The sequence below is a fragment of the Syngnathus acus genome, chromosome 10 (assembly GCF_901709675.1).
Source record: "Syngnathus acus chromosome 10, fSynAcu1.2, whole genome shotgun sequence".
Lineage (NCBI taxonomy): Eukaryota > Metazoa > Chordata > Actinopteri > Syngnathiformes > Syngnathidae > Syngnathus > Syngnathus acus.
Window position 1 is genome coordinate 17477754 of NC_051095.1, and position 13688 is coordinate 17491441.

General features: G+C 40.9%; 1 protein-coding gene across 2 annotated transcripts; it reads left to right on the forward strand.

The window, feature by feature from the left end:
- The first annotated feature begins 724 nt into the window (after nt 1-724).
- On the forward strand, nt 725-8874 carry eef1g (eukaryotic translation elongation factor 1 gamma). 2 transcript variants are annotated; one of them, XR_005099067.1, is made up of 10 exons: nt 725-804; nt 1476-1634; nt 1772-1835; nt 4692-4834; nt 5344-5487; nt 5657-5786; nt 6398-6599; nt 6904-7076; nt 7407-7562; nt 7644-7739. XR_005099067.1 is itself a non-coding variant. In XM_037261442.1 (10 exons), exons 1-10 carry the CDS (start codon nt 793-795, stop codon nt 8689-8691), a joined length of 1311 nt encoding a protein of 436 aa, XP_037117337.1. In that variant the 5' UTR covers nt 726-792; the 3' UTR covers nt 8692-8874. The 2 variants fall into 2 exon arrangements, 1 of the variants encoding a protein (XP_037117337.1); XM_037261442.1 differs by lacking the exon at nt 7407-7562 and adding an exon at nt 8533-8874 and having other exon boundaries at nt 726-804; nt 7644-7768.
- The last annotated feature ends 4814 nt before the right edge of the window (nt 8875-13688 follow it).

A 13688-nucleotide genomic window follows, 5' to 3' on the forward strand; every position in this document is an offset into this window, starting at 1 on the left:
ACTGGGCAGTACTGCATGTTAGAAATTATGATTCTGAAACATTTTAAGTTTTCCAGCAATTGGCTCTATTTGAAAAAATATTTTGCCTCCCTTGTTATTGCACTTACAGATATTAGAAAAGGAAGGTGATATAGTTGTTGCTCTTTATTTTTTTTCTTTAGCTGTTAGCGCTTCCACTTCGACGTTGAAAAGTCTGTGAGAATTTTTGTTTATGTCGAGCAGCATTTGTGAGGCCAGAGGACATGGATGATGGACTTGTGTGTTCGGTGGCTCTTAATCTTTGTTATAGTTTGCTAAAATGTTCTTGACAGGCTTGCCCTGTGTAAATTCTTCCATACCAACATCATCAATCCGTCTATGGGCAATGGTTTGGGGACTGGCACAGCATAATAGAAGAGAAAAGGCCCTTCCCTTTCTCCAGCATAGTAAATCAAAATGTTTTAAAATGAAGAATTGTGTTAAGTATATTGTAAAGAGTTAGTCAATGTTCCGTATGCATGGGCCTACTGTTTATAGAAAACAGTGCATCTAAAATGTCATAAAACACAAATAATTCAAACAAAACGTGAATGAAGAGAAATTAGCCCAAACTTTCCCCTCCAAAATTAGTGCAGCATAGTGAAAACTTTTCAAACACCAGATGAATTGTTTATTATTATTATTTGCATTCTTATTTTATTGTGTTTTTCATTTGCTCTCGAAAGTGGGGCGTCTCTTTAACACGTACGTCTTGTTGCTGCGTAAATACGTCATCGGGGTGCGCCTACGTTCTTTCTTTCTCTCGTCCTGAAGATGGCGGCAGGGGTGAGTAAAATGGAGTGTCTCTGGAGTTTTCATTCATGTGGACTTCATCTTCGCAATCTGCCTTAAATCTTAGTAATCATTGTAGTTACAATTCACCATGGGGTGCCAACTAAGTTCTCGATGATTTACACTATGATATCAAACTGTATTTGCCACGGAGAATTAATTTAGTGACCGCTGTACAGATGCGCTATAATGACGTTGCAGTCAGGTAATGACGCCTATCTCCTGGCCCAGGCTTGTGCCACGTTAGCTGCATTTATCGTGAAAACAGTTTTGCCGGTTCCTCAATTAAATGTTAAACGCCGACCCATGTTCGAGCGTAGCGTTGTTTTGGTGATACGATTTCTTGCGCGATTGCTAGCTAGTACCGATCGTACCAGAATGCGCGAGAATGAATGCGTTAGTCAAGAGGTTTTTTTATTTTAAATATTGTTTTCATATAACTTTATCTATAAACACCACCTTGCTTACCTACTAGGTCGGATAATGGCTTAGTGTAAGTGATGGTACAATTGGAATTTGTGTGTACTTAGTGGTACAAATTGGTTAGTTGACCGTTGGTCGGTTAACTTAAACATAAAGGTACAGTTGAGTTATAGTTCATCATAATTTAATACTTGCAAAAGGTCAAATGAGAAATGCCTTTCTCTTGTGCCCCATCTTCCCAGACTCTGTACACTTACCCAGAGAACTGGAGGGCCTTCAAGGCTCAGATTGCTGCCCAGTACAGCGGCGCTGCCCTCAAAGTGGCCAGCAGTGCCCCTGCCTTTACCTTCGGGCAGACGAACCGCACTCCTGCCTTCCTCAACAACTTCCCCCAGGGCAAGGTTGGTTATCATCCTTGGAATCTCTGAGATTGGTGTAGTGCAGGTCAAAAACTGGTTTGATGACTCACTTGGGCCATTCACATGTAACTAAATTAGTCATATCGTCTAAAAACTTGCTTTTAACCAATTGCTTGTAGGTACCTGCCTACCAGGGAGATGATGGTTTCTGTCTGTTTGAGAGTAACGCCATTGCTCATTACTGTGAGTATCTTGATGTGTTCCTAGCTTTCAATTAAAGCAAGTGTTCTCACGGGAGTCTCTTAGTTGATACAAGCCCTCAATAATTTGTGATTTTAAGGTTTGAAACGAGATATAGACCTGTCTTTTACTCTTGGCAGCTGAAGCCTATATGTTGTCACCATTCCCACATGCTTAGTTACTTTGAAATGTTTCTGCAGCATTGCAACAGTGTAGAGGTCTTTGGGAGAGTTTTATCTTCAAAACTGCGTAACTACTCGCCCACATTTAAATTTTAAATTGGCTGCAATTACTAAAGTAAGACCTTAAAATGCCATTCTGTCAGTATTCCTATTTACATTGCCATATTCATACTCATAGAACAACTTCGTATGAGCTCTTTATAGGTGTGCCATCATTGTTTTCCTTGTCTTTTGAGAATGTCACCAAACCTGCACCAATTACACACAAAAAAAACGTAATTCCATTAGCACGCTGTCATGTTAAGGGGCTGCTCCAGCGCTGGCATACAGCATTGGAGCGCTATAGCAATAGAGTTATGGATGGAGGAATAGACTCTGCACATTTTGATGCTGACAACCTGACACAGCTGTCATTCCTATCGATCACTTTTTAATACAACAGGCTTGAGTAATCAAGTTTGTTGTTTTCGCTGGCCATTTTGATACTTACAGTTCTGACGTCACTTTGTCTCCGAAACCAAAAACTATAGGGAGAGATTGGTCCAAAAATTCACTCACGTTTCAAGTGAAATGGTGTTCCACTATGCAGTTTACATTTCAGTATGAAATGTTGATTATGTATAAATGAAAACCAATTGGCCATGCGGTATAAATGTTTTTTGTCTTCTGTATCGCTCACCAACCAAAATATATTGTATTTGTATCCGATTACTCGCCGATTCAAAATTTCAGTAGTATATCAAAATACAAGATAGCTGCAGCTCTAAAAACTACCAGGACATTTAATGAATTTAATAATATATATATCTTCTGATTGCTCTGTCAATTACATGAAAAAAGGGATCATCACGTTCATATTTTCACAGGTTGAAGTAAGACAGAGTAGGAATGTGCATATGAATTTTGGTGGCAGTGACTCACCTATTAAAGGTATTAGAGGATCTTAGAATTTATTCTGTAATATTTCTCCCCAACATACCACTGACAGACTGTTAAATAGGTTGTCTTAAAATATGAGTGGGGAGAAGGGACCTGCGCAGTACAGTGATCCCTCGCCACTTCACCTTTCGCGAATGCACTACTTTGCAGGTTTATAAGTGACGGGAAAACTGTGTTTAAATACACACTGATAGCGCAGGGCGTGCCTTTGAGCAATGTGCGTCACTGCGGACAAGCTTGGGACTGTTTTATTTAGGGGTAGCGAAAAGAGAGTCAAGATCGCCAGCAGACGCGACTAAGGAGCTGTCGTGCGTCGTGGTGGCATCTCGTTACACAGCGGATCAGGCAAACGGGAATCAGGTTGAAAGCAAAGCAAGGTGTGTCAAGGCAGACCACCAGCCAGGCGTACCGCTACACAGCGGATCAGGTAGCAGGCGTGCATGTGTCAAAGTAGACGAAACAGCGATGACTGACCGGCGAATGGCGTCGATATACATGCCAGAGTCGGTCGGCACAGCGGCAACGAGCACTCATAGTGCGGGGCGTGCCTCTGAGCAATGTGCTTCGCTGAGGACAAGTGCAGGGTGCGCAGTTTGCTGCCGTGCACGTAGGTAAAAAGCACTGCTGTTCAGGAGTCAGGAAAGCTACAATGATCCCTGATAGTGCGGGGTGTGCCTCTGAGCAATGTGTTCAAGCGCGAGGTCCATCTATCATCTTTTACTTTGGGCTCCTTGTTGAGAAAAATCACTTGTGAATGTTGGCAGTCATTAGTTAATGTTATCATTTGCTTATTCTATAAGTGCTGTCACTATTTAGGACTTTTTGTGATCCCAAATCCAGGAGACATCAGAAGCTTGTTCCTTTGTCTTCCATTTATTTTACTGTACACAGCTGGCAACACAGAGAGTACTTCTCACATTTACAGAATCGGGAGAGAGTTAAAGCATCAACACATGGAGAAGTCATTGTTTCTGAGACCAGTCACAGTTATGATTTTATGAAATAAAAATGCAAAACATACTATATTCAAAATTCGAGCAGAGTGGAAGACGTGCGATGACTTCATGCTACAGGGACTCCCAATTGAACAAACTACAAAACATACGCCTATTAAATAAGATTCCATTTTCATCGTTTATCTTTTCCATTTGCTTGTTCAATTCAACTCAAACCTTGTGTAGTAAAGAGAATCATAACTAAAACTCTGAATTGTGCTTTAACACTATTTAAAGATACTCATTACAAGTTCACTAGCAACAGTATGGTTACAAATATTGCATTTTCCTTTTAGTGTTAATTATTGATTAAATTAATCCCAGATTTGGGGGGGAAATTGCTGAAACGCAAAATAGCTATATTATTATGATAGAAAAAAAGTTTTTGTACGCACAAGTGTACCATAGACCACTCCGCAATTATCAAGGTAAGGACGGTACTGTGGGTTATCTACCATTGTACACTTATTTTTTACAAGTGTAATCCCCCTGTTATTGGCTGAAGGCAGTGCCTGGACATGGCATGTTGTCTTAATTGTTCAGGGGTAAAGCAAGTTGATCATATACGTTCATCCCAGTCATCTCTGGTTCAGTGAGTTAAAAAGTCTGTTTCATGCTGTGATCACATTTGAACACTAAGATTGGATAAAGAATGGAAAAATAAGTGGTTGTAAGAAGGCATTGACTGATGTGATGTAGCCTTATTCAACATCCCCCTGTAACATTGTTCCCTTCAAATACAGTGGGCAATGATGTCCTGCATGGTGCCACACCCCAAACTTCAGCTCAGGTCCTCCAGTGGGTGAGCTTTGCTGACTCAGAGGTTGTCCCTCCAGCCAGCACATGGGTGTTTCCTACCTTGGGAATTATGCAGTTCAACAAACAGGTGTGTAGCATGTTCAAATAGTACTATTAAATAATCTGCCCACATAACCATGTTTGGATTTTTTTGGTAGTGTTTTGTGTGTGGGCTATTAGAATGTTTTTCCTGCATTCTTCCCAGTTGCCAAAATTAGAGACCCAGATAAATCAATGTCAGCATATTTTCTATGGTGAGTGGTGAAATTCTATTTTAAACTTAGAATAATGTAAGTTGAGTCTGTCTTGGCCTCCCCATTTTAGGCAGTCCCCTATCAATGGGCAAGGCTGTGTCCTTTCTATGGCACAAAGTCTTAATCTGATAGGGTAAGATAATTGGTCCATATTCATCCCAGTCATCTCTTGATTCAGTGAGTCAAAGGCTGGTTCATGCTATGGTCACAATTGATTTGATGGTTCTCGCTTTCCTTAAAGGCAACCTTCATCTCTGCTCAATCATTTGAATTGATTCATCTGTTTTTAGTAATCATTGTAAATGGATATATGCATAATTGTTTTCCCTCTGGCTATGACCAGGCCACAGAGCAGGCAAAAGAGGATGTGAAGAAGGTGCTTGGAGTGCTCAACCAACACCTGAATACTCGTACCTTCCTGGTTGGGGAGAGGGTCACCCTTGCTGACATCACTGTGGCCTGCTCCATGCTGTGGCTTTACAAGCAGGTTAGCCACTTAAGTATTCAATCCATCCATTATCTGAACCGCTTATCCTCACGAGAAAATAGCAGAATTACTTGGCAAATCACATTTTGTATGACAAAGATCTACATTAATGGAATGTTCCTCAGAAAGTACAAGTTTTCATTTAATGCTCCCTTTTTTCCCCATGTAGGTTCTTGAACCATCTTTCCGTCAGCCTTATCCCAATGTGACTCGTTGGTTTGTCACATGTGTTAACCAGCCCCAGTTCAAGACTGTCCTCGGAGAGGTCAAGCTGTGTGAAAAGATGGCTCAGTTTGATGGTGCGTCACTTTCTGGTACCGGTACCTCAGCTACATGTTAATTTCGATCGTGCATTTCTCCAACTTTCAATCATTTAAATCTTTTAAGTGTCTAAATTTTGTCAAACTAGCAAAGAAATATATGATTTTTCTACCTAAGACTAATTTAGTGTTAATTATCCTTTATGGATAACAATTATGCTAAGATGCTTACCACTAAATTATGAAATGTGACCAGATGTCATTTTTTTAAATGCAGACGTTTAGAGGCGATTGGTTGACACTGTGAACTTAACGCTTGTCAGGAATAATTTTAAATACTACGCTTCGAATTCTCATAACACAATTAAACACGTACACATTAAATTTTGCAGTTTTCTTCACCCATGAAGGCCCCTACATGGAAGTGCAAAGTTCAAATTATTCTAGTTGCTAAATGCAAGTATGACTGATATTCACTCAGGCAGGTCAGGTAACACCTATGTGGCAGGATTGTACACTTCCTTTCTATTGTTTTAGTTTACTTTCATCATGGCTTCCCAATTAAGCCAAGGAGTTGCATTGGCACTTTCTAATGATTTTGTCTTAGAAACAGGAAATGTTAGCTTTTTTTTTTTTTCTTCTTCCCGTAGCTAAAAAGTTTGCTGAGATGCAGCCCAAAAAAGATGCACCTCCCAAGAAAGAGAAGGCTGGAAAAGAGGCAGCCAAGCCACAGGAGAAGAAAGAGAAGAAAAAGGAGGAGAAGAAGCCTGAACCAGAAGAGATGGATGACTGTGATGCTGCTTTGGCTGCAGAGCCCAAAACCAAGGATCCCTTTGCAGAGCTACCCAAGAGGTAGATTAAAGTACAACTTTGATCTTTACCTAACATTGAAATGGTAGTAAACTGTGTTAATAGTTGGAAAGGTTGTTGTCCCCTGTCATTGGGCAAGGTGGTGTCTGGTTGTGACACGTAATCTTAATCTGATGGGGGAAGAAAAAACATTAGTCCATATTCATCCCAGTCATCTCTGGTTCAGTGAGTTAAAGGCTGGTTCATGCTGTGGTCATATTTGAAATCATAACTTCAACGGGAAAATGTTTTTAATAATCTATATATTTAAACGTAACTAAACTAAGCTATCATTTGTTTGTTCCAGCGCGTTTGTCATGGATGAGTTCAAAAGAAAGTACTCCAATGAGGACACCTTAACAGTAGCCATTCCTCATTTCTGGGAAAACTTTGATCCAGAGGGGTACTCAATCTGGTATGCAGAGTACAAATATTCAGAAGAGCTTGCAGAGGTCTTCAAAAGCTGCAACCTTATCTCAGGTGAGCATCAGTGAAATATATTTAAAGGTATTCTTTTTCTGGTCGATTGTACATTTTCTGAATGAATAGTTCAGGTTCTTTTTTGGGGAGGAGGGTGAGCTAGAAAATTCTTTTGGCTTTGTTGCACTTTACTATATCAACAAAATAACATTGTTAACTTAGAAACACTTAAAATTAGTTCAGGTCATCAATCAGTGAAATGTATTGTTTTTGTCAGACATAATGCATATTTGATGTAATTAATTTAAAATGTACTTTTATTTATCGTAATCCAAAATGTATGCATTGTGATTTGCCCCTCCGTTTGGGTTGTCTACTAACATTTGGCAGGTTGTCTTCTTTCATGACACAATGCCCTAATCTGAAAGGGGAAGACACGGTTTTATCCATGATCATCCCATCTCTGAGTGACTGAGTATAAGGCTACCTCACACTGTGGTTATGGTGTAAAACAGATTTCCACAAGACAACCTCAATCACTCTTGTGTAAATCGTTTTCATGTATTTGCATATTTGAGTTGTTCCTACCACATAATCAAATAATGCTATTCCCTTTGTCCTCCTCAGGAATGTTCCAGCGTCTTGACAAACTCAGAAAGACTGCTTTTGCTAGTGTTCTTTTGTTTGGTACCAACAACAACAGCTGCATCTCTGGAATCTGGGTCTTCAGAGGCCAAAATCTGGCTTTCACTGTGAGTGCCTTTAGAACTGCAGAATTACATTAAAAAGTGCATTAAGTTTAGGGAAATCAACTTATCAAAGGGCCTTCAGTACATTCAATCGTCAATCCCATTTAATTGCCTCATTGATTAACTCCCTATGACTCGAAGTGACGCGGTTGGATAGGATCAGGAACGAGTGCATACAGGGTATGTTAGGTGTTTCGAAGATACAGCCAGAGTGGCCAGACTGGGATGGTTCGGACATGTACAGAGGTGGGATAGTGAATATATTGGTAGAAGGATGCTGAGGATGGACCCACCAGGCAGGAGGTCAAGAGGAAGACCAAAGAGGAGATTTATGGATGGAGTGAAAGAGGACATGAAGTTAGTTGGGGTGAGAGAAAAGGATGCACAGGATAGGGTGAGATGGAAACAGATGGTTTGCTGTGGCGACCCCTGAGGGGAAAAGCGAAAAGAAAAAGAAGACTCGGTATGTGAATTTTGTTGGCACTCCACAAATGTCATCCCTTGTCATTGGGTAAAGGCAGTGCCCAGCCATGGCATGTTGTCTTAATCGGTCAAGGGTAAAGTAAGTTGATCACATTCATCCCAGTCATCTCTGGTTCAGTGAGTTAAAAAGGCTGGTTCATGCTGTGATCACAAAAAGATGAAAATGGAACAAAATATTCAAGCTTAAACCAGTGGCTTATTTGCAGTGGAAAGTGCAAAGTTATGCTGTTATACTAGATCACTGATATTCAAAAGATTGCTTTGTTTTTTCCCCCCCCCCCCAGCTATCTCCAGACTGGCAAATCGACTATGAATCATATGACTGGCGCAAGCTGGATCCTAACAGTGAGGAGTGCAAGACCATGGTGAAGGAATACTTCTCATGGGAGGGAGAATTCAAGCATGTGGGCAAAGCCGTCAACCAGGGCAAAATCTTTAAATGAGTGGACAGCGGCACAGTTTGAACGAAAGCACTTTGCGCTTGTGCTTGCGAAGCTTCCCACCATACAGACTTTGAGCCGTCAGGTTCTAACACAGCTGAAACTGATGGTGTTTTGGGTTTGTCTGTGGTTCCAACCTTGTTTTGTTGTCCTCTTCAAAATAAAGTTTTCCACAATGCTATTGTACTTTGATTTGCGGTCTGACTGTAAACTAGACATCCTGACCTAGTGAATTTGTCCTTAGCCCATTTGATTGAAGTTATGAAGCCTGTTCGGATGAGAGGTGAATCATCTTCCCAGACAACCAGAACAGTAACCAGAACAATCCTGTTGCAATTAATGCTAAGGTCCTGAAAAATACATCATTTTGCATATGTTACTTTCTAGAATTGACATTACAGAAAAAGGCTGCTGTGTTCCTAAATTTGGATCCCTGGTATGTGCTTGCTGTTTACTGCACCTCCTGTAGGGGGCAACGAATGCTCACTTATAAAAACTCATGTGACTGGCTGTTCGTGATCAAGACAAAAACAAGTTTTGTAATTTGCATAAAACCACAGAAATGTTCTATAGCCGTTTGCTTTGGGTTTCTCGTCGGTTTACACTTGAACACTAAGAAGAACTAAATAAAGAATTAAGTGTCATCGGTCCAAGGTATACTTTGCTGCCTTACAGAGCTGGTTTGAACCTATACTCCCTGCAACCCTGGACAGGATAAGGGGGTTAGAAGGATTAATTTAAACTAACAACGTCTCTATGTTAGGTTTTACCACTAATTATAAGAACTCATGGTTAGACAGTAACTTGATCTATTGACAGGAACAAAGCTGAGCTCAAATTTGAACCACACCCAACATCAGTAGTCTTGTGAGACTGCTTACAACTTGGAAACAGAGCACTAAAATACTTTGCCTAAACAAACGACTAACTCGTGATTAAAGCAAATTTAGGATTTGGTTTTTATATAACTAATGAAATCCGTCAGATTGAGTCCCCAGCCTAAACACACGGATGCACACACATCTTAAGAGATACACATGACTCAGATGTGTAATTTTTTCCAACCAACTAAGTGCAAATCCACTCCAGTGATGCACCAGGGAGGCCATTTTAGTTTGCTCTGCACGCTCATGGAAATAGAGAAAATGGAAATGTTCCCACAGCAGTGAACACATGACTCACTCATCCTGTGAATCACATTGGACGAGAGAGGAGGGCCGCTGTAACTTGAGCAAATAACTTCGCCCACAGCATTGTAGTGGCTACAACAATACTGGTGGCAAATGGGTGTTGTTACAAGCGCCTTTCCGTCGTGCAAGGAAATATGAAATCAACACAAGTAAACAGTCTTTATGGGTTTTGGCAGATTTTCTGCACAATAACAGAAAATAGCGCCACACAATATCCTGGTTCCCATGTTTAGTCACTTCAAACTTAATGAAAGTGAGCTACAAACAAACCTGTCTTGGGCCAATAGCAACATTTTTCCTTCTATCTTTGCGAGCCTTTCCCCCTTACTCTTTATGGCCATTGTCTTTTCCTCCTTCCTCTATGCCAGGGGTCTCAAACTCCAGTCCTCAGGGGCCGCATTCCTACATGTTTTCCAAGTTTCCCTCGTGAAACACACCTGATTCAAATGATCAGTTCATCCTCACGTTCTGCAGGAGCCTGATAAGTGAATCAGGTGTGTTGAAAGAAGGAAACTTGGAAAACATGTAGGAATGCGGCCCCCGAGGACTGGAGTTTGAGACCCCTGCTCTATGCCCATTTTGTCTGTATGAGTGACTGTGTTTTCCTCCCTGAATTCAGTTGCAGTGTGGGGCTCTCGGGGAAGGAGGCGCACAAACACTGGCTGGGATGTCTCACAACTTCAGGGTCTGAGATGGCTGTCGCCCTCCTCCCCCGTGGGAACATGGTCATGTTCTGCACATCTGCTTTTACAGGATATACTCTGAACCCCCCCAGGTCTAATGCTCTGATCGCACCAGAGCACCTAATGAGAAATGATCTGTCCAAGGTTCAACTTATGGGCGGCACGTGGTTGACTGATTCATTAGTACGTCCGCCTCACAGTGTGGGTTGGGTTCGAATCCGGCTCCGGCCTTCATGTGTGGTGTGTGCATACTTCTCCCCGTGCCTGCGTGGGTTTCCTCTCACATTCCAAAGGCATGCATGGTAGGCCGATTGACCACTCCAAACTGTCCGAAGGTGTGAGTGTGAGTGCAAATGGTTGTTCATCTATGTGTGCCCTGTGATTGGCTGGCAACCAGTTTGGCGTGTCCCCCGCCTGCCGCTCAAAGACTGGTGGGGCAGCGACCCTTGTGAGGATAAGTGGTTCAGATAATGGATGGATGGATGATAGTTGAATGAATGAAGATGAAGTTTTCACAATCCTAAAAAACAATTTATAGTGCATCCAGAAACCATTCACAGCTCGTTTTGTTTCTCATTTTGTGATTGTTGCGACCTGATTCAAAAATGGAAGACTTTTACAACTTACAAATTAAGCAGCTCACTGTAAAAGGGAGCTACTTAATTATTAGATACTAATTAATCTATATGGCTACCAGTTTGATGCACAATGTAAAACTTTTTTTTCTCAAATGATTAATCAGTGTTGATAATGATATCCATTCTATTAAAGAGTCGAACACTTAACACTGTATTTACTGATTTTCATTTGATTTAGGATTTCTATTTATAACAGTCGAACTTGACTGCTATGTTTGCATGCGAGTAACATTTTAAACTATGGCATGTTCCGACTTTATAGACCAATTCAGGTCAGAGTGCCACTGCAGCAGAGGAACTCCGAGCCCCATCCATCCATTTTCTATACTGCTTGTCCCCACGGGGGTCGCTGGCGTGCTGCAGCCTATCCCAGCAGTCATCGGGCAGTAGGCGGGGGACACCCTGGACCAGTTGCCAGCCAATCGCAGGGCACATAGAGACGAATAACCAGTCGCACTCGAAACTAGGGACAATTTGGAGTGCTCAATCGGCCTATTAAGCATATTTTTGGGATGTGGGTGGAAACCGGAGTGCCCGGAAAAAACCCACACAGGCACGGGGAGAACATGCAAACTCTACACAGGGAGGGCCGACGGTGGAATCGAACCCGCACCCTCTGAACTGTGAGGCGGATGTGCTAACCAGTGCGTCACCGTGCCACCAATTCTGACCTCTAACCTCTGAGGCCTGTTGGGATGTAAAATTATAAAACACTGGGAAAAGAAGGAACAACATGTTCTGTATAGTAGCACTAGCAAACTATCAAAGCAGTTGAATCCATCGTCTCTTCGTCCTCTATCAGGGATGTCAAACATAGTAATTTCATTGCAGTTCAAATCACAGTTACATTCTGGTCACCCTCAGGGGGGCCAGTTAAATCGGTGAAACCACAAATGTATATTTGCTAAGAGTGCACCTGCACACAAAAAATCCCCATGTACTTGTTTGTAAAGTCATGGTTTGATTCACATTCAGTACAGTAAGAGAGCAAAAAGCAGAACTAATGGCTTATCCTTAGTGTAAATAGGAACAGACTTATTGAGTTTTGAAATGAAAATTTAACAACATAAATTACAAAAATTATTAGCATGTGGTTCACATCTCTAGATTGTGATCTAATTTGTTCATGTGTCTAATAGTGTGTGGGTAAAAGCTGTTTTTTAGTCTAGTCATTCTGATTGCTAGACTCCTGTAGCATCAGCCGAAGAAATCGTTCATATAAATTTCCACATCCATCTAGAAATCTTACAAACCAAGAACTACAATATATTAGCTGTCAATGACACCTTAAATGCAAAATTTAAAGTTACTGTAAATTATCTGCCTATTATCACCCAGTAACTTGGCATTAAAAGTGCACATAATTTAAACTAAAACACACTCTATATGAGTTAAGTAAGCAATAGCATAAGCAATTAGAAACCTATTTCCCCAATTCAAAGTCAAAGTCAAAAAGTCAAAGTCAAAGTCTGCTTTATTGTCAATTTTTTCACATGCCAAGACACAAAGAAATCGAAATTACGTTCCCACTATCCCACGGTGACAAGACATAGTACACAATATACATACAAGTAAACAACACAAAAAAACCCAAAAAAAAACAAGAAGGCACAAACAATGAATACCGTTTTTTTCCGTGTATAATGCGCCCCCATGTATAATACGCACCCTAAAAATGGCATGTTGATGCTGGAAAAAAGCCTGTACCCATGTATAATACGCACCCAATTTTTTTTTTTTTTTTTTTTAAGTCCCAATGATCGTCACACACGCAGGGAGGCAATGGGTCCCATTTTTATAGTCTTTGGTATGGTCTTAACTAGGCTGGATGTATATTTTTTTGTTGGTGTTGATTTCTCCGACTGCCCATAAAGGCACCACCGCGATCAGATGAAAAGAGAGGAAAGTGACGTGCGGACATGTGAAAAAGGCGGCTCTGTATGGGAGAGACGTTGAAGAGGAATAAAAACACCCTTGGAAACCAAAACTTGCCCCTCGTGACTCGGAGCCGCAACAAATGTTTCGGATTTGTGTAGGGTACATTGTGACAGCAAACGAGCAGGTGATCGAGCAAGCGTCTGATACGAGAGCATTGCGTTCGTATGGAGCGTGTTTGAAGTGAACAGCAGAGACGAAAGGAACAAGGCAAAGTGTTGTGAAATAAAATATTACCTGTAATACGCATTTTGTTATTTGCTGATTGTATTAAACTATCACATTCATTGTCAGTCAAGAAGAGAAGAGGACTATTATCCCTTCTTTGACGAAATGACCAGAGCACAGTACAAACACACTATTGTCGGTCAGTTTTGTTGTACCATGATTTTCTTAAAAAAAAAAAAAAAAAAAAAAAAAAAATTTTGTTTGAAAAAAATTTAAAAAAAATTTGTACCCATGTATAATGCGCACCCCAGATTTTAGGACAATAAATTAGTTAAATTTTGCGCATTATACACGGAAAAAAACGGTAAATAACAGTGATGAATAAA

What these genes read in the sequence shown, in the direction of transcription:
- eef1g (XM_037261442.1), top strand. An exon ending in ACAACTTCCCCCAGGGCAAG is followed by an intron (nt 1,635 to 1,771) that starts GTTGGTTATCAT and finishes AATTGCTTGTAG; the next exon opens with GTACCTGCCTACCAGGGAGA. An exon ending in TAACGCCATTGCTCATTACT is followed by an intron (nt 1,836 to 4,691) that starts GTGAGTATCTTG and finishes CTTCAAATACAG; the next exon opens with TGGGCAATGATGTCCTGCAT.